Source organism: Amblyraja radiata, chromosome X, assembly GCF_010909765.2.
Source record: "Amblyraja radiata isolate CabotCenter1 chromosome X, sAmbRad1.1.pri, whole genome shotgun sequence".
NCBI classification, from domain to species: Eukaryota; Metazoa; Chordata; class Chondrichthyes; order Rajiformes; family Rajidae; genus Amblyraja; species Amblyraja radiata.
Window position 1 is genome coordinate 4,593,256 of NC_045999.1, and position 26,379 is coordinate 4,619,634.

At 47.8% G+C, this 26,379-nt stretch overlaps 2 protein-coding genes and 1 long non-coding RNA gene across 5 annotated transcripts in view; 1 reads left to right on the plus strand and 2 right to left on the minus strand.

Annotated features, from left to right (window-relative positions):
* The window catches only part of duox1 (dual oxidase 1), a 79,312-nt gene extending 70,909 nt beyond the window's left edge, over nucleotides 1-8,403 (plus strand). For all 3 annotated transcript variants that reach the window (XM_033014796.1, XM_033014794.1, XM_033014795.1), the window contains exons 31-34: nucleotides 1,110-1,268; nucleotides 4,665-4,820; nucleotides 6,519-6,647; nucleotides 8,014-8,403. In XM_033014796.1, coding sequence (XP_032870687.1) covers nucleotides 1,110-1,268; nucleotides 4,665-4,820; nucleotides 6,519-6,647; nucleotides 8,014-8,136 — 567 coding nt within the window. In that variant the 3' untranslated portion in view covers nucleotides 8,137-8,403. The remainder of the gene's footprint in view (nucleotides 1-1,109; nucleotides 1,269-4,664; nucleotides 4,821-6,518; nucleotides 6,648-8,013) is intronic.
* On the minus strand, nucleotides 629-1,187 carry LOC116968164. Its single transcript, XR_004410420.1, has 2 exons — nucleotides 1,093-1,187; nucleotides 629-999 (listed from the first exon to the last, which is right to left on the minus strand). It is a non-coding gene; the product is annotated as an uncharacterized LOC116968164 (long non-coding RNA).
* Nucleotides 8,404-14,603: 6,200 nt separating the features above from the next.
* The window catches only part of LOC116968173 (sorbitol dehydrogenase-like), a 33,157-nt gene continuing 21,381 nt past the window's right edge, over nucleotides 14,604-26,379 (minus strand). Inside the window, exons 7-9 of the mRNA XM_033014816.1 lie at nucleotides 24,319-24,494; nucleotides 23,138-23,259; nucleotides 14,604-14,927 (exon numbers count right to left, since the gene is read on the minus strand). Coding sequence (XP_032870707.1) covers nucleotides 14,780-14,927; nucleotides 23,138-23,259; nucleotides 24,319-24,494 — 446 coding nt within the window. The 3' untranslated portion in view covers nucleotides 14,604-14,779. The remainder of the gene's footprint in view (nucleotides 14,928-23,137; nucleotides 23,260-24,318; nucleotides 24,495-26,379) is intronic.

A 26,379-nucleotide genomic window follows, 5' to 3' on the forward strand; every position in this document is an offset into this window, starting at 1 on the left:
ATGAGGAGGAATTTCTTTAGTCAGAAGGTGGCGAATCTGTGGAATTCTTGGCCACAGAAGGTTGTGGAGGCCAAGTCAATGGATATTTTTAAGGCAGAGATAGATAGATTCTTCATTAGTACGGGTGTCAGAGGTTATTGGGAGAAGGCAGGAGAATGGGGTTAGGCAGGAGAGATAGAAACATAGAAACATAGAAAATAGGTGCAGGAGTAGGCCATTCGGCCCTTCGAGCCTGCACCGCCATTCAATATGATTCTGGCTGATCATCCAACTCAGTATCCTGTACCTGCCTTCTCTCCATACCCCCTAATCCCTTTAGCCACATCTAACTCCCTCTTAAATATAGCCAATGAACTGTGGCCTCAACTACCTTCTGTGGCAGAGAGTTCCAGAGATTTACTACTCTCTGTGTGAAAAATGTTTTTCTCATCTTGGTCCTAAAGGATTTCCCCTTTATCTTTAAACTGTGACCCCTTGTCCTGGACTTCCCCAACATCGGGAACAATCTTCCTGCATCTAGCCTGTCCAACCCCTTAAGAACCCCTATATCTGACAACCCCGGGTCCAATAACCCCATTATTCTCCTCTTTTGCCATAGCCCTGATGAACATAAATCTGTATGGCACTCGAGAAAATAAGCATAATTCCATCAGTACGTTACTGTAAATATTCTCCAGGCTTGCACCCATTTGGGAGATTATTCTTAAATCCTGATCTCCAAATATAATGGAAGGACGGCTACAAACTGTGTCCGAGTGAAAGACTGGGGTTAAGCACAACAGAAGCTCCTGTTAAACACTCTCCAGCCACAAGATGCCACCAATCTTCTGCAGCCCTGCTAATGTTGCTACACTCATCCTTCTAAGCTCCAGCGAGTACAAGCCCAGTCGAATGCTCATCATATGTGAACCTAATCATTCCCTGGTTCATCCTCCTGCAGGGGGATTGATTCCTACCGAGATGCTAGTGGGAATTAAACAAGTGGAATTAACCTGTGACCTTCGCTCCATAGATGCTGCTGCACCCGCTGAGTTTCTCCAGCTTTTTTGTCTCCCTTCGATTTTCCAGCATCCGCAGTTCCTGCTTAAACACCTTGCCTTCTCCTGCAGATCTACCTGGATGGGCCCTTCGGGGAAGGGCACCAGGAGTGGAACCAATATGAAGTTTCCGTTCTGGTCGGGGGGGGCATCGGTGTTACGCCGTTTTCGTCAATCCTCAAAGATCTGGTCTTCAAGTCGTCGGTCTTCAACAAGATCGTCTGTAAGAAGGTAACTGGGAGAAACGTGTAGATGACGTCAATGTTTAGAGTCATAGAAACATAGAAACATAGAAAATAGGTGCAGGAGTAGGCCATCCGGCCATTCGAGCCTGCACCGCCATTCAATATGATCATGTATCCCATCCCTGCCTTCTCTCCATACCCCATATCCATGCACCTGTCTAACTACTTCTTAAATGTTGGGATAGTCCCTGCCTCAACTACCTCCTCTGGCAGCTTGATCCATGCACCCACCACCCTTTGTGAGAAAAACGTACCCCTCAGATACCTATTAAATCTTTTCCTCTTCAACCTATGTCCTCTGGTCCTCGATTCACCTACTCTGGGCAAGAGACTCTGTGCATCTACCCGATCTATTCCTCTCATGATTCTTACACACCTCTGTAAGATCACCCCTCATCCTCCTGCGCTCCAAGGAATAGAGTCCCAGCCTACTCAACCTCTCCCTGTAGCTCAGACTCTGTACCTGTCTAAATGTGTTCTTAAACATTGCAATGGTAGCTGCCTCAACTACCTCCTCTGCCAGCTCAATAGACAACAGGTGCAGGAGTAGGCCATTCGTCCCTTCGAGCCAGCACTGCCATTTAATGTGATCATGGCTGATCATCCCCAATCAGTACCCCGTTCCTGCCTTCTCCCCATAATCCCCATAATCCCCTGACTCCGCTATTTTTAAGAGCCCTATCTAGCTCTCACTTGAAAGCATCCAGAGCTCGTTCCATACGCCCACCACCCTTTGTGTACAAAAGTTACCCTGAGGGTTCCTATTAAATCTTTCTCCCCTCACCCTAGTCTATGGAAGAACCGTTCAGATAACAGAGGGGAAGAAGCTGTTCCTAAATCTGGTGGTGGGCTATTATAGATGTTCCGTGTGGCTCAATAGGCAAATGGTAGTGACAACCTTCCCGAATGGATTTTGTCCACTGATCAGTTAAACCCAAGGACATTGTTATTGGATTTGTTCAATTGAATTTAATTGGAAATTGGGATTGGAAATCTCTAGGTGTTTAGCCCACACTTGTAGACTACATAAAAACATAGAAACATAGAAAATAGGTGCAGGAGTAGGCCATTCGGCCCTTTGAGCCTGCACCGCCATTCAATATGATCATGGCTGAACATCCAACTCAGTATCCTGTACCTGCCTTCTCTCCATACCCCCTGATCCCTTTAGCCACAAGGGCCACATCTAACTCCCTCTTAAATATAGCCAATGAACTGGCCTCAACTACCTTCAGTGGCAGGGAATTCCACAGATTCACCACTCTCTGTGTAAAAAATGATTTTCTCATCTCGGTCCTAAAGGACTTCCCCCATATCCTTAAACTGTGACCCCTAGTTCTGGACTTCCCCAACATCGGGAATAATCTTCCTGCATCTAGCCTGTCCAACCCCTTAAGAATTTTGTAAGTTTCTATAAGATCCCCCCTCAATCTTCTGAATTCTAGCGTGTACAAGCCGAGTCTATCCAGTCTTTCTTCATATGAAAGTCCTGCCATCCCAGGAATCAGTCTGGTGAACCTTCTCTGTACTCCCTCTATGGCAAGAATGTCTTTCCTCAGATTGGGAGACCAAAACTGTACGCAATACTTCAGGTGTGGTCTCACCAAGACCCTGTACAACTGCAGTAGAACCTCCCTGCTCTTATACTCAAATCCTTTTGCTATGAGTCATGGAGTCATCCAGCACAGAAACAAGCCTCAAACTTCTCCTCTTCAACCTGCAGTGCTCCACAAAGAAAAACATACATTTCGTCCAACCTCCCATAACTCACACACTCTAAACCAGCCAGCAGTTTGTTAAAGGCTCAAGGTCCCGATCCGAAACGCCACCTGTTCATATCCTCCAGAGATGCTGCCTGACCCGCTGAGTTACTCCAGCACTTTGTGTAAACCTCTTTGACACTCACTCCAATGCCCCCACATCCTTACTGTAATTGGGGTGACCAGAACTGCACACAACACTCCAAATGTTGCCTACCTAAAGTCATACAATGTGGCTTCCTGTCCATTTCACTCAATGCTCCAACTAATGAAGGCAAGCATATCATGAACCTGTTCTACTGCTCCATCTACTTACATTGGCACCTTCAGAGAGCAATGAACTTATACCCCAGGATCACTCTGTATATTCAGTAGTGTTATAGAGTCATCAGGTCACAAGTGATAGGAGCAGAAATAGGCCATTCGGCCCATCAAGTCTACTCTGCCATTCAATGGTGGCTGATCTATCTCTCCCTCCTAACCCCTATTCGCATAAGGTCATAAGGAATAGGAGTAGAATTAGGCCATTCGGCCCGTCAAGGTGGCGTGGGCGGATACGGTGGCGCAGCGGTAGAGTTGCTGCCTTACAGCGAATGCAGCGCCGGAGACCCGGGTTCAATCCCGATTACGGGTGCTGTCTGTACGGAGTTTGTACGTTCTCCCTGTGGGTTTTCTCCGAGACCTTCGGGTTTCCTCCCACACTCCAAAGACGTACAGGTTTGTAGGTTAATTGGCTTGGTGTAAATGTAATAATTGTCCCTAGTGGGCGTAGGAGAGTGTTAATGTGCGGGGATCGCTGGTCGGCGCAGACCTGGTGGGCCGAAGGGCCTGTTTCCGTGCTGTATCTCTAAACAAAACTAAACTAAGACTGGATAGGCTCGGCTTGTACTCGCTAGAATTTAGGAGATTGGGGGGGGATCTTATAGAAACTTACAAAATTCTTAAGGGGTTGGACAGGCTAGATGCAGGAAGATTGTTCCCGATGTTGGGGAAGTCCAGGACAAGGGGTCACAGCTTAAGGATAAGGGGGAAATCCTTTAAGACCGAGATGAGAAAAACATTTTTCACACAGAGAGTGGTGAATCTCTGGAACTCTCTGCCACAGAGGGTAGTTGAGGCCACAATTCATTGGCTATATTTAAGAGGGAGTTAGATGTGGCCCTTGTGGCTAAAGGGATCAGGGGGTATGGAGAGATGGCAGGTACAGGATAGTGAGTTGGATGATCAGCCATGATCATATTGAATGGCGGTGCTGGCTCGAAGGGCCGAATGGCCTACTCCTGCACCTATTTTCTTTGTATCTATGTATCTATGTAAGTGTACTCCGCCTTTCAATCGTGGCTGATCTATCTCTCCCTCCTAACCCCATTCTCCTCCCCGTAACATCTGACCCATACGAACCAAGAATCTATCTCTCTCTACCTTAAAAATATCCATCGACTTGGCCTCCACGACATTCTCCTGCCTTCTCCCCTTAACCCCTGACGCCAGTACTAATCATAGTTGTACAGTGTGGAAACAGGCTCTTGGTCCCACCCGGTCTTTGGCGAGGGCATTTCCTGTTGTATTCCCTTTTGCGAGGGTTGTCCGGGTAATAAAGCGTGTGAATCCCACCCCACCAGGTGTACTTCATATGGGTGACGCGGACTCAGCGACAGTTTGAGTGGATGGCGGACATCATCCGCGAAGTGGAGGAGAACGACAGGAACGACCTTGTGTCCGTCCACATCTACATCACCCAGCTGGCCGAAAAGTTTGACCTCAGGACCACCATGCTCGTGAGTTTCCTCCGCTTGCTTTCCCAGTGCCCAGGGAAGCTGAGACAATATACCGGAGAAACTCAGCGGGTGCAGCAGCATCTATGAAACGTTGCCTATTTCCTTTGGGTTTCGTCCCGAAACGTTGCCTATTTCCTTTGGGTTTCGTCCCGAAACGTTGCCTATTTCCTTTGGGTTTCGTCCCGAAACGTTGCCTATTTCCTTCGCTCCATAGATGCTGCTGCACCCGCTGAGTTTTACCAGCAATTTTGTGTACCTTCGATTTTCCAGCATCTGCGGTTCCTTCTTGAACACAATATACCGGAGTCAGGAGCAGAGGGAGAGGCTCCAGCCATTTGTGTGTGTGGCATCCTTTGCCCTGCCACTGATGGGGTGAATGTTTCAGATGAATCGTGGGCAGAGGAAATGCCAGCCTTGCCCCGGGTACTGCCCCCACGCAAGGCATTGCACCAACTCAACATGGACCAGCTCCAGCAGTGTCCACGCATCATGCGTGGGAAGGAACCGCAGATGCTGGTTTTCACCGAAGATGAGACACAAAACGCTGGAGTAACTCAGCGGGACAGGCGGGCAGCATCTCTGGAGAGAAGGAATGGGTGAAGTTTTGGGTGGAGACCCTTCTTCAGACTGAGTCAGGGGAGAGGGAGATTCAGAGATAAGGGAGGATAAGGTGTGAAATTGAGACATCAAAGGAGATGCAGCTCAAGGAATAGGATAGAACATTGTTAGCTGGGAGAAGGTGACGACAAAGCAAACAGAGATTAAAATGTAATCAGGGGGCAGTCAGACTGGGCGGTGAACCGGGAAAGGGGGAGGGACGGAGCAAGAGGGAAAGCAAGGGTTACTTGAGGTTAGAGAAGTGGATATCATGTACCAGCCCCTGAAGGTCCCTATGTAAGTAGTGGTATGTATCCCTGTGTGTAGGCTTCAAGTGATACAATCCCTGCATCCCTCCCCCATCCTAGTTCTCCGACCAGTCTGACTGTCCTCCTGATTAGATTTTATCGTTACATGGTGGACAAAAATGCTGGAGAAACTCAGCGGGTGCAGCAGCATCTATGGAGCGAAGGAAATAGGCAACGTTTCGTACCATTCTTGGTGAGTGTAGACAAAAGTGCTGGAGTAACTCAGCGGGTGCAGCAGCATCTATGGAGCGAAGGAAATAGGCAACGTTTCGGGTCGAAACCCGAAGGGTTTCGGTACGAAACGTTGCCTATTTCCTTTGGGTTTCGACCCTGAAACGTTGCCTATTTCCTTCGCTCCATAGATGCTGCTGCACCCGCTGAGTTCCTCCAGCATTTTGTCTACCTTCGATTTTCCAGCATCTGCACAGTTCCTTCTTTAAACATTTAATCTTTACATGCCTGGTTGCCCCCAGCTGGCAATGATCTATTCTACATTTTCCTTGAGCTTCTTCCCCTTTGATATCTCGTTTTCACACCTTACCCTTCCATATCTCTGTGTCCCCCCATCTCCCCTGACTCTCAGTCTGAAGAAGGGTCTGGACCTGAAACGTCACCCGTTCCTCTTCTCCAGAGATGATGCCTGTCCCGCTGAGTTACTCCAGCCTTTAGTGTCCATCGTCCAGGTCTCTGTGTAACAACCTCTGTGTTGCAGGTCCATGTGTTTCAGCTTCTGGTGTTATATAGGATGCTATTACGGGTGTTAATATTAAAATGTGTCTCTCTCTCTCCTCAGTACATCTGTGAGCGTCACTTTCAGAAAGTGTCCAACCGAAGCCTCTTCACTGGCCTCCGCTCCATCACACACTTCGGGAGGCCCCAGTTTGTTCCGTTCTTCAACTCGCTGCAGGAGGTTCACCCCGAGGTGAGTCCTGAATCTTCATCTCACCCTTCACTCTATCTAGGGCATAGGGTCGTAGAGTGGTACAGCATGCAAACAGGCCCTTCGGCCCAACTTGCCCGCACCGAACAGCATGCCCCATCTACACTGGTCCCACATGCCTGTGTTTGCCCCATATCCCTCAAAACCTGTCCTATCCATGTAGAGTCATAGAGTCTCTCTTCCCTCCTCTCTCTTCCCCCTCTCCCCCTCTGTCTCCCCTTCCCTCTCCCTCTCTCTCTCCCCCCTCTCTCCCCTTCTCCTCCCCCTCTGTCTCCCCTTCCCTCTCCCTCTCCCTTTCCCCCCTCTCTCTCCCCCTCTCACTCTCTCTTCCCCCTCTCTCCCCCCTCTCTCTCCCCCCTCTCCTCCCCCTCTCTCCCCCTCTCTCTCCCCTTCCCTCTCACTCTCCCTCCCTCCCCCCTCCCCCCCCCTCCCTCCCCCCCCCTCTCTCCCTCTCCCCCTCTCTCTATCTCCCCCTTCCTCACCCGCTGAGTTTCTCCAGCATTTTTGTCTACCTTCGATTTTCCAGCATCTGCAGTTCCTTCTTAAAGAAAAGTGTAAATGTGTGGATTTTCATTGAAAGATACAGCATGGAATCAGGGCCTTCGTCCCACACCGACCATCAGTGGCCCATTAAAATTAGGTCTATCTTATTCCTCTCTCTCACCCATTTTATACACACTTGGGGCAATTTACAGTGGCCAGTTAATCTACCGACCCGCACATCTTTGGGGGGGGGGGGGGGAGGAAACCCACCCGGTCACTGGAGGAACGGGCAAACTCTACACGGACAGCACCAGGGGTCAGGAATAGAAACATAGAAAATAGGTGCAGGAGTAGGCCATTCGGCCCTTCGAGCCTGCACCGCCATTCAATATGATCATGGCTGATCATCCAACTCAGTATCCTGTACCTGCCTTCTCTCCATACCCCCTGATCCCTTTAGCCACAAGGGCCACATCTAACTCCCTCTTAAATATAGCCAATGAACTGTGGCCTCAACTACCTTCTGTGGCAGAGAATTCCACAGATTCACCACTCTGTGTGTGAAAAATGTTTTTCTCATCTCGGTCCTAAAAGATTTTCCCCTTATCCTTAAACTGTGACCCCTTGTTCTGGACTTCCCCAACATCGGGAACAATCTTCCTGCATCCAGCCTGTTCAACCCCTTAAGAATTTTGTAAGTGTCTATAAGATCCCCCCCCAAAAATGAATGATCCCGGGTCTCTGGCAGCAGCTCTACCAGCAGTGCCAGCATGGTGAACATGAAAACCCCAGCATGGTACTGTTGGGCCGAAGGGCCTGTTACTGCTCTATACCACTCTCTATGACTCCACCCCTTTCTTCGCAGGTGGGCAAAATCGGAGTTTTCAGCTGCGGGCCACCAGGATTGACCAAAAACGTGGAGAAAGCCTGCCAACAAATCAACAAACAAGACCAAGCTCACTTTGTGCACCATTACGAGAATTTCTGAGCCACAAGACCTTGCCCGGAGTCAATAACATGAAGAAAGACATCAACATGCCTTGTTAAAATCGATTGACTTTTTTCCCCATTTTGCAGCTATTTTCTGCAACAGATTTTGTTTTTCTCACCTTCTCAGTCATTGGTTCAACCTAATGTTGTGGGTGCATTTTAAATTATGGTATTTTGGTTTAAATTAGTCTAGAGACACTTGAAACAGGCCCTTCGGCCCACTGGGTCCGGGCCGACCAGCGACTCCCGCACAGACTGCGGACAATTTTTACATTTACACCAAGCCAATTTACCTACAAACCTGTACGTCTTTGGAGTGTGGGAGGAAACCGAAGATCTCGGAGGTCACGGGGAGAACGTGCAAACTCCGTACAGACAGCACCCGTAGTCGGGATCGAACCCAGATCTCTGGCGCTGTGAGGCGGTAGCTGAATGGAGATGGTTTCATGACATGTTCAACGGACACGATTGGTAATTTATGTAAATCTGTGCACATTTATAAATGAAATGTAAAAGAAAAAAAATAAAATATTGTGATGTAGATTGGTATCTTTTTGTCGAATGGCCAATTCTTTCATAAAGACTTTCCTCAATGCCTCAAGACATTTGCCTTCCATCACAGTGAGGAGATGCCTGGTGAATCTCCTCGGATAGACACGGCTTGTACTCGCTAGAATTTAGAAGATTGAGGGGGGATCTTATAAAAACTTACAAAATTCTTAAGGGGTTGGACAGGCTAGATGCAGGAAGATTGTTCCCGATGTTGGGGAAGTCCAGAACAAGGGGTCACACAGTTTAAGGATAAGAGGAAAGTCTTTTAGGACCGAGATGAGAAAAACATTTTTCACACAGAGAGTGGTGAATCTGTGGAATTCTCTGCCACAGAAGGTAGTTGAGGCCACAGTTCATTGGCTATATTTAAGAGGGAGTTAGATGTGGCCCTTGTGGCTAAAGGGATCAGGGGATATGGAGAGAAGGCAGGGATGGGATACTGAGTTGGATGTGGCCCTTGTGGCTAAAGGGATCAGGGGGTATGGAGAGAAGGCAGGGATGGGATTCTGAGTTGGATGATCAGCCATGATCATATTGAATGGCGGTGCAGGCTCGAAGGGCCGAATGGCCTACTCCTGCACCTATTTTCTATGAATGAATTCTATGAATCTATGAAAAGGAAATGATAATGTGTAAACCCCTGGAGTACCACTCCCGGGGTTAACAAGTGATAGCCTGTAGAAAGATAAATAGAAAAACCCATAGAATTGTAAAAAAAAGAAGGAAAAAAGAAGGAAAAAAAAAAAAATAGGGAAGAAACAGAAAAGGGATATTGCTACTTCATATCTCATCACTCCCAGATTTTCATTTACACAAACCAAGATATAAAGAAGGCAGTCCGACATCTAATGCATAGAGCCACCAAATATAGTCACTCTCTCCAGAAACCTGTTCGTTGAAGTCGAAGATAGACACAAAATGCTGGAGTAACTCAGCGGGACAGGCAGCATCTCTGGAGGGAAGGAATGGGTGACGTTTCGGGTCGAGACCCTTCTTCAGACAGAGTCGGGGAGAGAGGGAGACACAGAGATAAGGAGGCCTTCAAAATATCCTTTTTGGTTGGTAGTGTTCCCGTAAAGCATAGGAGGACATTTTATAAGTTTAAATTGCCCTATGAAAGCAAGCTATTGTATCTTGTGGAGTCAGGCAATGAGCCAATTGTGAAAGAATATCCAGAAGGTGATCTAATATTGAGCCGCCTTGACATTTAATGTCTGGTCGTTTTGCGTTTTTGATTCACGACGATTTCAAGGACGTTGATCGATGAATGGCAAGGGGTGATATTTATCCTCACCCATGTTGGAGCAGCCCCATTACCTGATACCTGTGAAGAGCTTTGGCCTACCTACTGATGTGTGTAGCCATCTGTTGCTTCATAACTTGAAGGGTTAAACATAGAAACATAGAAAATAGGTGCAGGAGTAGGCCATTCGGCCCTTTGGCTGATCATCCAACTCAGTATCCTGTACCTGCCTTCTCTCCATACCCCCTGATCCCTTTAGCCACAAGGGCCACATCTAACCCTCTTAAATATAGCCAATGAACTGTGGCCTCAACTACTTTCTGTGGCAGAGAATTCCACAGATTCACCACTGAAAAAAAAAATTCTCATCTCGGTCCTAAAAGACTTCCCCCTTATCCTTAAACTGTGACCCCTTGTTCTGGACTTCCCCAACATCGGGAACAATCTTCCTGCATCTAGCCTGTCCAACCCCTTAAGAATTTTGTACGTTTCTATAAGATCCCCCCTCAATCTTCTAAATTCTAACGAGTACAAGCCGAGTCTATCCAGTCTTTCTTCATATGAAAGTCCTGCCATCCCAGGAATCAGTCTGGTGAACCTTCTCTGTGCTCCCTCTATGGCAAGAATGTCCTTCATCAGATTAGGAGACCAAAACTGTATGCAATACTCCAGGTTGCAATGAAAGTAAACACGGTTCAATTAATGAAGAAAGGCACCATTGTTCTTAATAATAATAATAATAATGGATGGGATTTATATAGCGCCTTTCTAATACTCAAGGCGCTTTACATCGCATTATTCATTCACTCCTCAGTCACACTCGGTGGTGGTAAGCTACTTCTGTAGCCACAGCTGCCCTGGGGCAGACTGACGGAAGCGTGGCTGCCAATCTGCGCCTACGGCCCCTCCGACCACCACCAATCACTCACACACATTCACACACAGGCAAAGGTGGGTGAAGTGTCTTGCCCAAGGACACAACGACAGTATGCACTCCAAGCGGGATTCGAACCGGCTACCTTCCGGTTGCCAGCCGAACACTTAGCCCATTGTTATGAAGGCCAACATGCCATTCGCTTTCTTCACTGCGAGCGGTATGTTTACTGATGTACAAGGACCCCCAGATCCCGTTGTACTTCCCCTTTTCCCAACTTGACGCCATTTAGATAGTAATCTGCCTTCCTGTTTTTGCCACCAAAGTGGATAACCTCACATTTATCTGCATTAAACTGCATCTGCCACGCTTCTGCCCGCTCCCCCAACCTGTCCAAGTCACCCTGCATTCTCATAGCATCCTCCTCACAGTTCACACTGCCACTGGGATCAGCATAGTGGCAGAGGTGGGCAGAGCTGCTGAGAGATGTGCGTGTGTGTCGTGTGTGTATGAGAGAGGGGGTGTGTGCGAATGAGAGGAAGAGTAGGGAGAAGGAGAGAATGGAGAGGGAGAAGGAGAGAGAGAGTGAGAAAGAGAGTGAAAGAGGGGGGAGAGAGAGAGAGGGGGAGAGAGGGGGGGGGAGAGAGAGGGGGTGAGAGGGAGAGGGGGGGGAGGCAGGGAGTGTGAGGGGGGGGACGTTTGCGGGTGCCTCTGTGGGGGTGGTCGGCGGTGTCGGCTCGGAGCCAACGCTGCAGTTCTTACAGTGGAGGTTAGATCATTGATGGTATAGATGAAGATATATGGACCCAGGACACGGCCCTGTGAAACCTGCCTCCGTTTGCTTGCATGACCTTTACAGCGTGAGGAGGAAGGAAGGAAGATCTCTCTGGTGTCCTCAGCAACATTTATAGAAACATAGAAAATCAGTGCAGGACCATCGAGCCATCACCACCATTCAATATGATCATGGCTGATCATCCAAAATCAGTTCCTGCTTTCTCCCAATATCCCTTGATTCCTTTATCCTGAAGAGCTAAATCTAAAGGGCCTGTCCCACTGTACGAGGTAATTCAAGAGCTCTCCTGAGTTTAAAAAAAATCAAAGTCGCGTTAAGTACGTAGAATGTATGTAGCAGGTACGTCGGAGCTTGTGGATGTCCCGTAGCGGCTCGTAAAACGCTAACGGCAGGTACTCGGGAAAAGCGGTAACTCGTGAAGTTTTTCTAACACTGTGAAAAATGTCCACGAGAGCCCCGAGTACCTACGAGCGGCCATTACCGTAAATCTCCGAGTTCGAATCAGGGGAAACTCGGGAGAACTCTTGAATTACCTCGTATAGTGGGACAGGCCCTTGACTCTCTCTTGAAAACATCCAGTGATGGAGCTGTCTTTTGTGGCAGAGAATTTCACAGATTCACAACTCTCTGGGTGAAAGAGTTTTTCCTCACCTCAGTCCTAAATGGCCGACCCCTTATTCCTCAGCAATGTTAAAATCTGTTGGGCACCAGCTATGAATTCAAAAAAGAAATGACTTGCATTTATATGGCACTCTTCATGCTCCATATGCATCTTACAACTAATTAAGTTAATTTTAGGTTGAAGAAGGAACTGCAGATGCTGGAAAATTGAAGGTGGACAGAAATGCTGGAGAAACTCAGCGGGTGCAGCAGCATCTATGGAGCGAAGGAAATAGGCAATGTTTCGGGTCGAAACCCTTCTTCAGTTAATTTTAGGTGTGGTCCTCGGTACAGTAGAGACTAGCCAACTGGCAATCACTGCACACAGGTTCCTGCTGAGAAATTCAGCATTTTTGTTAAGGCTTCATCGGCACTATAATGGAGCACGCACCTGGTATTGGCTCCACTCCATAGTCTCCTGACACAAAGGTTGCCCATTGTTCCACACCTAGATCCTCGGCTTAAATGGAACAAAACTTTTTTCTATTATCTCAAACCTCCCCTTCCTTTCAAAAACCCTGGAGCGTATCGTTGCGTCACAACTTCATTCCCACCTCCTTGCGTATAACCTACTTGAACCCCTCCAATCTGGCTTTCGCCCCCTCCATAGCACAGAAACTGCTCTCCTCAAAGTCCTCAACGACCTCCTCACCTCTGCTGACACTGGTTCCCTCAACATCCTCATCCTCCTCGACCTGAGCGCAGCCTTCGATACAGTGAACCATAACATCCTGCTCACCAGACTCAAGGACCTCGGCATTGAAGGCTCTGCACTCAGCTGGCTCCGTTCCTACCTTTCCAACAGATCCCACTTCATCTCTCTCCACAACCACACCTCTGCTACAGCCGCAGTCACTCAAGGCGTTCCCCAAGGCTCCGTACTCGGCCCCCTCCTCTTCATCATCTACATCCTCCCCCTTGGTCAGATACTCCGCCACTTCAATCTGGACTTCCACTGTTACGCTGATGACACCCAGATTTACCTTGGCACCAAATCCCCCCACAACCCCCCCCTCTCCCATATCAACTCCTGTTTGTCAGCAATAAAAACCTGGATGCAACATAATTTCCTCAAACTCAACAGCGATAAGACAGAATTTCTCCTCATAGGCTCCAAAGCCACACTTAGCAAAATCAATAACCCCACTCTCACCATCGACGGCACCACTGTCTCCCCATCTCCCCAGGCCCGCAACCTTGGCGTGATCTTTGATTCCACCCTCTCCCTTGAGCCTCACATCCGCCATGTCATTAAAACCTCCTTCTTTCATCTCCGCAACATCGCCAAACTCAGACCCTCTCTCACACCGCCTGCTGCTGAAAGACTCATCCATGCCTTCATCTCCTCCCGACTGGACTATTGCAACTCACTTCTCCTTGGCATCAGCTCCACCTACATCAACCGACTCCAACTGGTCCAGAACGCAGCCGCCCGACTCATCACCCACACCAAATCCTGGCATCACATCACTCCAGTCCTCAAAAAACTTCACTGGCTTCCCGTCTCCCACCGGATCACCTACAAAATCCTGGTCCTCACCTACAAAGCCCTCCACCATCTGGCCCCCACATATCTCATTGACCTCCTCTCCCCCTACCAACCCTCACGGTCCCTCAGATCCACATCAGCCGGTCTCCTCTCCATCCACAAGTCCAACCTCCGCAGTTTTGGGGACAGAGCCTTCTCCAGGGCAGCTCCCAGGCTCTGGAACTCCCTCCCCCAACTGATCCGCAATTCCGTGTCCCTCCCCATCTTCCAGTCCCGCCTCAAGACCCATCTCTTCACCTCTGCCTATCCTTAGCCCCACGTCCCCGTCCCTTTTCATCTGTGCATTAATTGCCTCATGCTGTGTTTTGTATTGAATTCTGTCTTTACTTTGTGTACTAGTCATGTCTCTACTATTTATTTTATTCCCCTTACATGTTTTTCCTATACATGCTCAATTTTTGTAAGGTGTCCTTGAGACTCTTGAAAGGCGCCCATAAATAAAATGTATTATTATTATTATTATTATTGGGGCGGGCGCGGTGGCGTAGCGGTAGAGTTGCTGCCTTACAGCGCCTGCCGCGCCGGAGACCCGGGTTCGATCCCAACTACGGGTGCTGTCTGTAAGTTCTCCCCGTGACCTGTGTGGGTTTTCTCCGAGATCTTCGGTTTCCTCCCACACTCCAAAGACGTACAGGTTTGCAGGTGAATTGGCTTGGGGTACGTGTAAAATCGTCCCTAGTGTGTTAATGTGCGGGGATCGCTGGTCGGTGCGGGCCCGGTGGGCCGAAGGGCCTGTTTCCGTGCTGTATCACCAAACGTATCTAAAACTAAAAGTAAAGGTGAATACAACATCGATAAAAAATAAAATACTTTAATGATGCTTGGCGGAGACATGCTTTGGGGAGAAAAGAGCTAGTTCCTTGCTTCAGTGTCTGAGGTCTGTCTTGAAGAGTTAAGTTGTCCAAGCTCACACACACATACCTGATAACCATTCACACTTGTGTAGGAAGGAACTGCAGATGCTGGTTTAATCACACTTCAACATCACTTTAATTCCCAGCTGTTTCTTTGTCGTTTCAAATGCTTCAATGGCCTGGCTCAATGGGAAGTGATGTGTGATCAGAGGCTTCACGTCCACTTTCTTCGATGCCAGCATCGCAATTGCCATTGGATACCTGGTGTGGAGACAGAAGCGTAGAAAGATGGAATACAGGCGCAGGAGGAGGCCATTCGGCCCTTCGAGCCAGCACCACCATTCCATATGATCATGGCTGATCATCCAGAATCAGTACCCCGTTCCTGCTTTCTCCCCACACCCCTTGATTCCGTTAGAGATGTAAAGGGAGAGTCTGCATTTGGCCAGATGTCAAGGAGTTGATTCAACAACACATCAGCAACTGGTATCAACACACAAGAAGATGGAAGACAGAACAGGACCTTTAGTACACAGTGCAGCTCCGAACGCAATGCCAAGTTATACTAACTTCTTCTGCCTTCACCTGATCCGTATCCCTCCATTCCTTGCACATCCCTGTGCTAAGTAAAAGCCTATTGTATCTGCCTCCACCACCATCCCTGGCGCCATGCTCCACACACCCACCACTCTCTGCGTAGAAAGACGTGTCCTGCACATCCCCTTTAAACGTTGCCCCGCCTCACCTTAAACCTAAGACTTGATGGGCCGAATGACCTAATTCTGCTCCTATTACAATAGACAATAGACAATAGGTGCTCGAGTAGGCCATTTGGCCCTTCGAGCCAGCACCGCCATTCAACGTGATCATGGCTGATGACCTTATGACCTAAGTCTACTCCGTCATTCAATCATTCTATCTCTCCCGCCTAATCCCATTCTCCTGCCTTCTCCCCATAACCTCTGACACCCGTACTAATCAAGAATCTGTCTATCTCTGCCTTAAAAATATCCATTGGCTTGGCCTCCACAACCTTGCCATAGAGGGAGTACAGAGAAGGTTCACCAGACTGATTCCTGGGATGTCAGGACTTTCATATGAAGAAAGACTGGATAGACTCGGCTTGTACTCGCTAGAATTTAGAAGAAAGAGGGGGGATCTTATAGAAACTTACAAAATTCTTAAGGGGTTGGACAGGCTAGATGCAGGAAGATTGTTCCCGATGTTGGGGAAGTCCAGGACAAGGGGTCACAGTTTAAGGATAAAGGGGAAATCCTTTAGGACCGAGATGAGAAAAACATTTTTCATACAGAGAGTGGTGAATCTCTGGAACTCTCTGCCACAGAAGGTAGTTGAGGCCACAGTTCATTGGCTATATTTAAGAGGGAGTTAGATGTGGCCCTTGTGGCTAAAGGGATCAGGGGGTATGGAATGAAGGCAGGTACAGGATACTGAGTTGGATGATCAGCCATGATCATATTGAATGGCGGTGCAGGCTCGAAGGGCCGAATGGCCTACTCCTGCACCTATTTTCTATGTTTCTATCTCTCCTGCCTAACCCCATTCTCCTGCCTTCTCCCCATAACCTCTGACACCCGTACTAATGAAGAATCTGTCTATCTCTGCCTTAAAAATATCCATTGACTTGGCCTCCACAACCTTCTGTGGCCAAGAATTCCACAGATTCGCCACCTTCTGACTAAAGAAATTCCTTCTCATCTCCTTCTTAAAGGAACGTCCTTTAATTCTGAGGCAGTGACCTCTGGTCCAATGTGGAATGGGAGCAGCTGCCTTTTGGACGACCCTTGGGTTTATGTGCGTTACTTAAAAGTAATGTTACAAGTAATGCACTTTTTGGCAGATCGAACCGACTAACAAAAGGCTTAAAAGGGGAATTCTTTGGTTTCAGTTGGTGAGAAACCATTGAGAGATTTTTGTCTCATAAATGTTAACTAAGTCTACAAAAGGAAAAGGCAAAGAAACGGAACGATGCACAGATATTGCGTTATATTTCCTGTTGTTGCTACATTGTCCCGAACATTATTCTAATCTTAAATAAACAAATTACACATTTGCATGAAATTATGTAAAGGGCGTCACGGTGGTGCATCGGTAGAGTTGCTGCCTTAAAATCCTGGAGGATGGACCTGGGTGTCTGGTGCTGTAAGTGGAGGTGTTCAGCAAAATGGTATTATATTATAACAGCATATAATCCTCCAACATTTTCGCCACCTCCAATGTAATCCCACTACTGGCCATATCTTCCCATCTCCACTCATTTCTACTGTCACCCCGTCCCTCCCCACCCAAAGCAACCCCTCCCCCGGGGTACTTTCCCCAGCAACCGCAGGAGATGCAACACCTGTCCCTCGACTCCATCCAAGGACCCAAACTGTCTTTCCAGGTGAGGCAGAGGTTCACCTACACCTCCTCCAATCTCATCTACTGCATCCGCTGTTCCAGGTGTCAACGTCTCTACATGGGCGATACCAAGGGCAGGCTCGGCGATCGTTTTGCTGAACACCTCCGCTCAGTCCGCCTGAACCTACCTGATCTCCCGGCTGCTCAGCAATTCAACTCCCCCTCCCATTCCCAATCCTCCACTGTCAGAGTGAGGCCAAGTGCAAATTGGAGGAACGGCACCTCATATTTCGCTTGGGCAGCTTACACCCCAGCGGTATGAATATTGACTTCTCTAACATCTAATAGCCCTTGCTGTCCCTCTCTATCCCCTCCCTCTTCCCAGTTCCCCGACCTGTCTGTCTCTGACTACATTCTATCTTTGTCCCGCCCACTCCCCTGACATCAGTCTGAAGAAGGGTCTCGACCCGAAACGTCACCCATTCCTTCTCTCCAGAGATGCTGCCTGTCCCGCTGAGTTACTCCAGCATTTTGTGTCTTCCCTTATCATGTATCTATCTATACACTGCACACGCCTCGATCATAATCATGTATTGTCTTTCCTCTGACTGGATAGCACGCAACAAAAGCTTTTCATTATACCTCGGTACATGTGGCAATAAACTAAACTGAACTGAAGTTCCATCACTTTACAGATGACTAAAAGCTGACTGGTTGCGCGGGAATTAGTCGGATTAGATTCATCCTGTTTTTTTGTGAATGGGCAATGTTTTTCATGTTCAGATATATTGTTATGTTGTCATTCTACTGACAGAGCTTGGGTAGGGTTCTAGCTAATTCTGGAGCACAGGTCTTCGTTAGTATATCTGGAACGTAATCTGGTCATATCGCCTTTGCCATTTCCAGTGTTATCCGTCATTTTCTGATATCGCAAAGAGCGGAAAAAGTTGGCTGAAGACTTGGCTTCTGTAATAGTAGGAACTTCATGAAGGGCCAAGTTAATAGACATTAGACAATAGACAATAGGTGCAGGAGTAGGCCATTCGGCCCTTCGAGCCAGCACCGCCATTCAATGGCTGATCATCCCCAATCAGTACCCCATTCCTGCCTTCTCCCCTGACCCCGCTATTTTTAAGAGCCCCATCTAGCTCTCTCTTGAAAGTATCCAGAGAACTGGCCTCCACCGCCCTCTGAGGCAGAGGATTCCACAGACTCACAACTCTCTGTGTGCAAAAGTTGAACCAACTGCTTGGCACATCAGGGCCGAACGCGCATATGCGTGCTTGCGTGACACTGGGTTTCTTCAGCTAATGAATCAGCCTTCACTGCCACCATTGCACGAACCTGACTGCATGGTTCAGATTTAGAAAAGAGAGACACTCCCTTTGAATAATCTCCCTGTGGAATCTTCCATCAGTTAACGTAGTATGTTTTATTTGTTTTCTGCTAAGTAGTTTTATCAGTGATTGAGCTAGGCACTAAATGTCTGCAAAGCTGTTTCACACCTATGAAATAGCTGAAGACTTGTATGTTATTGCTCAAGCTATAGGTGAGGTTTTACTGCATATTATGTCTCAGTTTAGTAAACAACCTGGTTATCAAAACATGTTTTATATTTGTGAAATCAGGTAAACTTTTCAAAATATACGAGATAATAAAATGCAATAAAAAATTTAAAGTCAGGGAGTCATACAAAACAGAAACAGGCCGCTCGGCCCAACTCATCCATGTCAACCAAGATGTCCCTTCTAAGATAGTCCCATTGGCCCACATTCAGTCTATATCCCCTCTAAATCTTTCCTATCCATGCATCTGTCCACTTGTCTATTAAATGTTGCCTCAACTGCAACTGCTGGCAGTTGATTCCATATATCCTGAGTTAAACAGTTGCCTCTCAAGTTCCTACTAAATCTTTCCCCTCTCACCTTAAGCCCATGTCCTCTGGATCTTGATTCCCCTCCTCTGGGTAAAAGACTGTGCATTTACCTTATCTCTTCCCCTCTTGTTATTACACACCTCTGTGAGATTACTCCTTGTGGGCCTGTCCCACTTACGTGATTTTTTTCGGCGACTTGCTGGCACCCGTCATAGTCGCAGCAGGTCGCCCAAAATTTTCAACACGTTGAAAATCCAGAGGCGACCAGAAAAAGGTACGACTCTTTGGGCGACAACTCACAGGCGTCGCCCCGTGACAGCAAAGCTGGTCCCTATATTCAGGCACGCTGCTGTGGCCAATGCACGGGCAAATTGTTTTCACCGAATCACAAGTTCACAAGTTATAGGGGTAGAATTAGGCCGATCGGCCCGTCGAGTCTACTCCGCCGTTCAATCATGGCCGATCTCGGCCTCCTAATCCCATTTTCCTGCCTACTCCCCATAACCCTCGACAGCCGTTCGAATCAAGAATTTGCCTCAAAAGTCTGAATAAGCATCGATCCACTGCTCGTTTAAGGTGAAGGGGAAAAGAATTAATAGGAATCTGAGGGGTAACCTTTCAACACAAAGGGTGTGAAACAAGCTTTGTTGGAACAAGCTGCCAGAGGAGGTGGTTGAGGCAGGGACTATCTCAACGTTTAAGAAACAGTTAGACAGGTACATGTGTTTAAGAAGGAACTGCAGATGCTGGAAAATCGAAGGCTGACAAAAGTGCTGGAGAAACTCAGCGGGTGCAGCAGCATCTATGGAGCGAAGGAAATAGGCAACGTTTCAGGCCGAAACCCGGAAGGGTTTCGACCCGAAACGTTGCCTATTTCCTTCAGGGTTTCGGCCCGAAACGTTGCCTGTTTCCTTCCGGGTTTCGGCCCGAAACGTTGCCTATTTCCTTCAGGGTTTCGGCCCGAAACGTTGCCTATTTCCTTCCGGGTTTCGGCCCGAAACGTTGCCTATTTCCTTCGCTCCTTCGATGCTGCTGCACCCCCTGAATTTCTCCAGCACTTTTGTCTACCTTAGACAGGTACATGGATAGGACAGGTTTGGAGGGATATGGGCCAAACGCAGGCGGGTGGGACGTGTCGCTGGGACATGTTGGCAGTTGTGGGCAAGTTGGGCCGAAGGGCCTGTTTCCACGCCGTATCACTCTGTGACATTCAGATACTGAGCTGGAAGATGAAAGAATTTGCGAAAACCAAGGTGAACAAGCCAGTGGTTTTTTATGTTTGACAGTTGTTGAGTTTCAGGGAGTGTGTGGGAAATTGAAGGCCATTTATGAAGGCTATTGGGAAACCGCTGTAAATGATATGGATTTTATTGAGGCGATTCAAACCGAGCTCATTGTTTCATATTTTCTGTCCTAAGACTTCCTTCTTCCTGGTTGTCTATTGACTCAGCCAGAAGTGATTACATAGAAGCTGCCAAAGAAGAATACAATAATATGCTCCCTGCTTTTGACGCATTTGGATTGAAATTCTATGGGTAAATGTTATCTGTAAATGAAATCACTGAAAGTTATCAAGGCCATAAGGAAGGTAGATAAAAATGCTGGAGAAACTCAACGGGTGAGGCAGCATCTATGGAGCGAAGGAATAGGTGATGTTTCGGGTCGAGACCCTTCTTCACAAGGTCATAAGGACATAGGTGATAGGAGGAGAATCAAGCCTTTCGGCCCATCAAGTCCACTCCACCTTTCAATCACGGCTGGTCTATCTCTCCCTCCTAACCCCATTCTCCTGCCTTCTCCCATAACCATAATGCAGCTGTACAGGGTCTTGGTGAGACCACACCTGGAGTATTGCGTACAGTTTTGGTCTCCTAATCTGAGGAAAGACATTCTTGCCATAGAGGGAGTACAGAGAAGGTTCACCAGACTGATTCCTGGGATGTCAGGACTTTCATATGAAGAAAGACTGGATCGACTCGGTTTGTACTCGCTAGAATTTAGAAGATTGAGGGGGGATCTTATAGAAACGTACAAGATTCTTAAGGGGTTGGACAGGCTAGATGCAGGAAGATTGTTCCCGATGTTGGGGAAGTCCAGAACAAGGGGTCACAGGTTAAGGATAAGGGGGAAATATTTTAGGACTGAGATGAGAAAATCATTTTTCACACAGAGAGTGGTGAATCTGTGGAATTCTCTGCCACAGAAGGTAGTTGAGGCCAGATCATAAGGTAGCCGGTTCGAATCCCGCTTGGAGTGCATACTGTCGTTGTGTCCTTGGGCAAGACACTTCACCCACCTTTGCCTGTGTGTGAATGTGTGTGAATGTGTGTGAGTGATTGGTGGTGGTCGGAGGGGCCGTAGGCGCAGATTGGCAGCCACGCTTCCGTCAGTCTGCCCCAGGGCAGCTGTGGCTACAGAAGTAGCTTACCACCACCGAGTGTGACTGAGGAGTGAATGAATAATGCGATGTAAAGCGCCTTGAGTATTAGAAAGGCGCTATATAAATCCCATCCATTATTATTATTATTATATTTAAGAGGGAGTTAGATGTGGCCCTTGTGGCTAAAGGGATCAGGGGGTATGGAGAGAAGGCAAGTACGGGATACTGAGTTGGATGATCAGCCATTATCATATTGAATGGCGGTGCAGGCTCGAAGGGCCGAATGGCCTACTCCTGCACCTATTTTCTATGTTTCTATGTTTCTATGTAACCCCTGACACCCGTACTAATCAAGTTATACCTTGAAGAAAGGTACGTTGCCTATTTCCTTCGCTCCATAGATGCTGCTACACCCGCTGAGTTTCTCCAGCACTTTTGTCTACCCTAATCAAGTTATATGTGTAGCATCACAATCCTCAGCACTGAGTCGATCAACGCACTCACACCATCAAGACAGACAGTTGGCAATGTCTACACTATAAACACTCACTCACAGTGGCCTGTACAAACTGCAGATACAACTATGACTTTACAAACACATTTGGACAGATATATTGATAGGAAGAGTTTAGAGGGCTATGATCCAAATGCAGACAAATGGGGCTAGCCCAGAATGCTAGCCCAGTCGGCATGGACAAGGTGGGCCGAAGGGTCTGTTTCCGTGACTCTATGACTCTATGACATTCTAGGGGGTCCTATAATAATTCATGTTATAGGGGTAGAATTAGTCCATTCTACCCATCGAGTCTACTCCGCCATTCTATCATGGCTGATCGCTGCCACCTAATCCCATTCTCCTGCCTTCGCCCCATTACCCTCGACAGCTGTTCCAATCAAGAACCTGTCTATCTCTGCCTTAAAATATATCCACTGACTTGGCCTCCACAGCACTCTGTGGCAATGAGTTCCACACATTAACGACCGGAATTCGGAAGCTGTTCCAAGCAGATGAAACCTGACGTTTTAGCCATATCAAACCTCAACAATGTTGACTGAAAGTAAGCATGCAGGTACAGCATGCAGGCAGTGAAGAAAGCTAATGTCCTGTTGGCCTTCATAACGAGAGGAGTTGAGTATAGGAGCAAAAAGGTTCTTCTGCAGTTGTACAGGGCCCTGGTGAGACCACACCTGGAGTATTGGGTGCAGTTTTGGTCTCCTAATTTGAGGAAGGACCTCCTTGCTATTCAGGGAGTGCAGCGTAGGCTCACAAGGTTAATTCCCAGGATGGTGGGACTGTCATATGATGAAAGAATGGAGCGACTGGGCTTATATTCACTGCAATTTAGAAGGATGAGAGGGCATCTTATAGAAACATATAAAATTATTAAGGGGTTGGACAGGCTAGAGGCAGGAAACATGTTCCAGATGTTGGAGGGGAGGGGGTGTCCAGAACCAGGGCCGCAGTTTAAGAATAAGGGGTAGGCCATTTAGAACTGAGATGAGGAAAAGCTTTTATGAATCTGTGGAATTCTCTGCCTCATAAGGCAGTGGAGGCCGATTCATTGGATGTATTCAAAAGAGAGTTAGATCGAGCTCTAAGGGCTAAAAGAATCAAGGGATATGGGGAGAAGGCAGGAACGGGGTACTGATTGTGGATGATCAGCCAGGATCACATTGAATGGCAGTGCTGGCTCGAAGGGCCGAATGGCCTCCTCCTGCGCCTATTGTCTATGTATCTATGTATGACTACAACGTTGACTTCAGATTCTGTGTGTCTGTGCCGCCCACTGCTTTAACTGATGTTAAGGGTCAAAGTTAAGCAACCGTGGGCAAGGGGCAAGTAGCAGGACTTACGTGTTGCAGTATCGGAACATGCCGCGGATATCAACCTCGCGGATGGCGGCGTTTAGAAGAGGCACACTCACTAATTCTGGGCCGTGTCCGACCAGGAGCACAGTTCCTCCGGATTGAGTCGACTGGGAACGAGAAAAATCACATCTTAAGGGCCTGTCCCACTTGGCCGTTATTTACACAACCTAATGTACGCGTCATGCACGCGTCGTGACCCGTGCATGGCGCGTGGTGAGACGTGGTGGCGCAGGCAGGGTCGCGCGCGGCGCCCCAGGATTTTGGGATTCACAAAACCTTCGCGCGCTACCTGCGTGACGCCCAAATGGGACATTCAGATAAAATACATTAAATTTGAACTGATTCAACACTTGAGACTACACCTCTGTCTTATCAATCTTCTATTATTTCCATCCTTTTCACCTCCTGCATTATTAGCTTCGGGTCGAAACCCTTCTTGAGACTGCGAGTCGGGGGGGGGGGGGGAAGGGAAACTGAGATCCAGGCCCAAAGCCTCCGAACACTGATCTATGTTGGTATCTATCCACTGTGGGGGGATGATTTTTTTGTCTAATTGTAGTCCTGTAGGTCTGTGTCCAAGATGGCTGCCGTGAAGAGAGAGTGGACGCTGGCGCGCTTTGGCTGCCGCTGCTCTCTCTTCACACTGTGTTTTTGATTTTCTGTTTTTGGATTGAAATCTGTTTTTAATTTGTGTCTCTGTGATGTCTTTATTACTTGTTATATTCCGATTATATGTTAATCCGATTACTATGTAAGGTGTCCTTGAGATGTCTGAAAGGCGCCCATTAAATAAAATTTATTATTATTATTATTAGACAAAAGTGCTGGAGAAACTCAGTGGGTGCGGCAGCATCTATGGAGCGAAGGAAATAGGCAACGTTTCGGGCCGAAACCATTCTTCGCCCCGAAACGTTGCCTATTTCCTTCGCTCCATAGATGCTGCCGCACCCGCTGAGTTTCTCCAGCACTTTTGCCTACCTTCGATTTTCCAGCATCTGCAGTTCCTTCTTAAACACAGGTACGTGGATATGACAGGTTTCGAGGGATATGGGCCAAACGCAGGCAGGTGGGACTAGTGTAGATGGGACACATCGGCCGGTGTGAGTGTTGGGCCGAAGGGCCTGTTTCCACACTGTAAGACTCTATGACTCTGAGCTCGTACTCACGTAGACTGCAGCCTGGACACAGAACTCTGCCCCAGTGCACTCGATGGTGGTGAATGGCATTGAACCAAGAGCCGCCTGCACTTTCTGTGCCAAGTCCTGAGGTGTCTCCTTCTCCACCTTGATGGTAAAATCAGCCCCCACCTCCTTCGCCTTGGCCAGTCGGGCACTTGATAAATCTAAGGAAAGAAATTAGAAGGATGAGAGGAAATCTCATTGAAACATATAAGATTGTTAAGGTCTTGGCGGTGGGAGATCGCAACCTTCACGTGGTCCGCCCTGTTTTGACGAATGCAATCAACCCGGCGTGCACAATCAAATAAGATCAAATAGAACAAGATGTCCTACAACTTTAGGCTGTGCACGCCATACGCAAGAAGAAGAAGTTAAGGGCACGCTAGGGGCAGGAAACATGGTCCCGATGTTGGGGGAGTCCAGATCCAGGGGCCACACACAGTTTAAGAATAAGGGGGAAGTCATTTAGAACGGAGACGAGGAAACACTTTTTCTCACAGAGAGTGGTGAGTCTGTGGAATTCTCTGCCTCAGAGGGCGGTAGAGGCAGGTTCTCTGGATGCTTTCAAGAGAGAGCTAGATAGGGCTCTTAAAGATAGCGGAGTCGGGGGATATGGGGAGAAGGCAGGAACGGGGTACTGATTGGGGATGATCAGCCATGATCATATTGAATGGCGGTGCTGGCTCGAAGGGCCGAATGGCCTACTCCTGCACCTATTGTCTATTGTAATGCACTTAGCGATAACCCTTTGGGATTTCACCTGATTTAACAATAAGTAAGAGGGGGGGCGACTTTATAGCAGCTCTAGAGATGGTATTCTCGTTCGACATCAGAAGGTTCAAAAGTCCCACTCCGGAGATTTGGAGTCAAGGCGGGAAGGAAGCCACACCATTAGAGGAGCCATCTTATGGATGAGGCGTTAAATCGAAGATAGACACAAACGCTGGAGTAGCTCAGCGGGACAGGCAGCATCTCTGGAGAGAAGGAATGGGTGACGTTTCGGGGCGAGATCCTTCTTCAGACTGAGAGCCAGAGGAGAGGGAGACACAGGGATACGGAAGGGTGAGGTGTGAAAACGAGAGATCAAAGGGGGCGAGGATCAAGGAATATGTGGAATAGATCATTGTTAGCTGAGGGGAAGTTGCCCACGAGGCACACGAAGATAAAATTTAATCAGGAGAACAGTCAAACTAGTCGGAGAACTAGGAAGGGGGAGGGATGGAGAGAGAGAGGGAAAGCAAGGGTTACTTGAAGTTAGAGATGTCAATATTCATACCACTGGTGTGAAAGGTGGCCAAGCACCTACAGCATCTCAGGTGAACATAAAATAATTTCCATGGCTTTTATTGTAAGTAAATAAGTAAGTTTATTGGCCAAGTATTCACATACAAGGAATTTGCCTTGGTGCTCCGCCCACAAGTAACAACATGACATACAGTGACAGTTATGAATGAGTCAGAAAACACTAAACATTAATAATAATAAGACATTAATGATAAAACACTGTTGATCAAGCATGTAAACCAACAAAATACCAGATCAAAGGGTGGCTACAGATTTTTGGCTGTTGAGTAGAGGGACTACTCATGGATAAAAACTGTTTTCATGTCTGGCTGTGGCAGCTTTGACAGTCCGGAGTCGCCTTCCAGAGGGAAGTGATTCAAAGAGTTTGTGGCCAGGGTGAGAGGGGTCAGAGATGATCTTGCCCGCTCGCTTCCTGGCCCTTGTAGTGTACAGTTTATCAATGGAGGGAAGGTTGCAGCCAATAATCTTCTCTGTCTACACTTTCTGGATAGTGAAGACCTCACGGTGGTGATGGAAGGAAAGATCTGCCCAGTTCACGGGCCAGTGATACACTGGTGTGCCTCATATTTCGCTTGGGCAGCTTGTAACCCAATGGTATGAATAAGGACGGGTTATTTTTCTTGTAAGAGCACGAGAAATATCTGATTCCGTGACAAGATAACATCCAGAATATAGTAGTGAAAACCTGTGTTCCAGGGTGGCGCAGCAGTAGAGCTACTGCCTTACAGCGCCAGAGACCCAGGT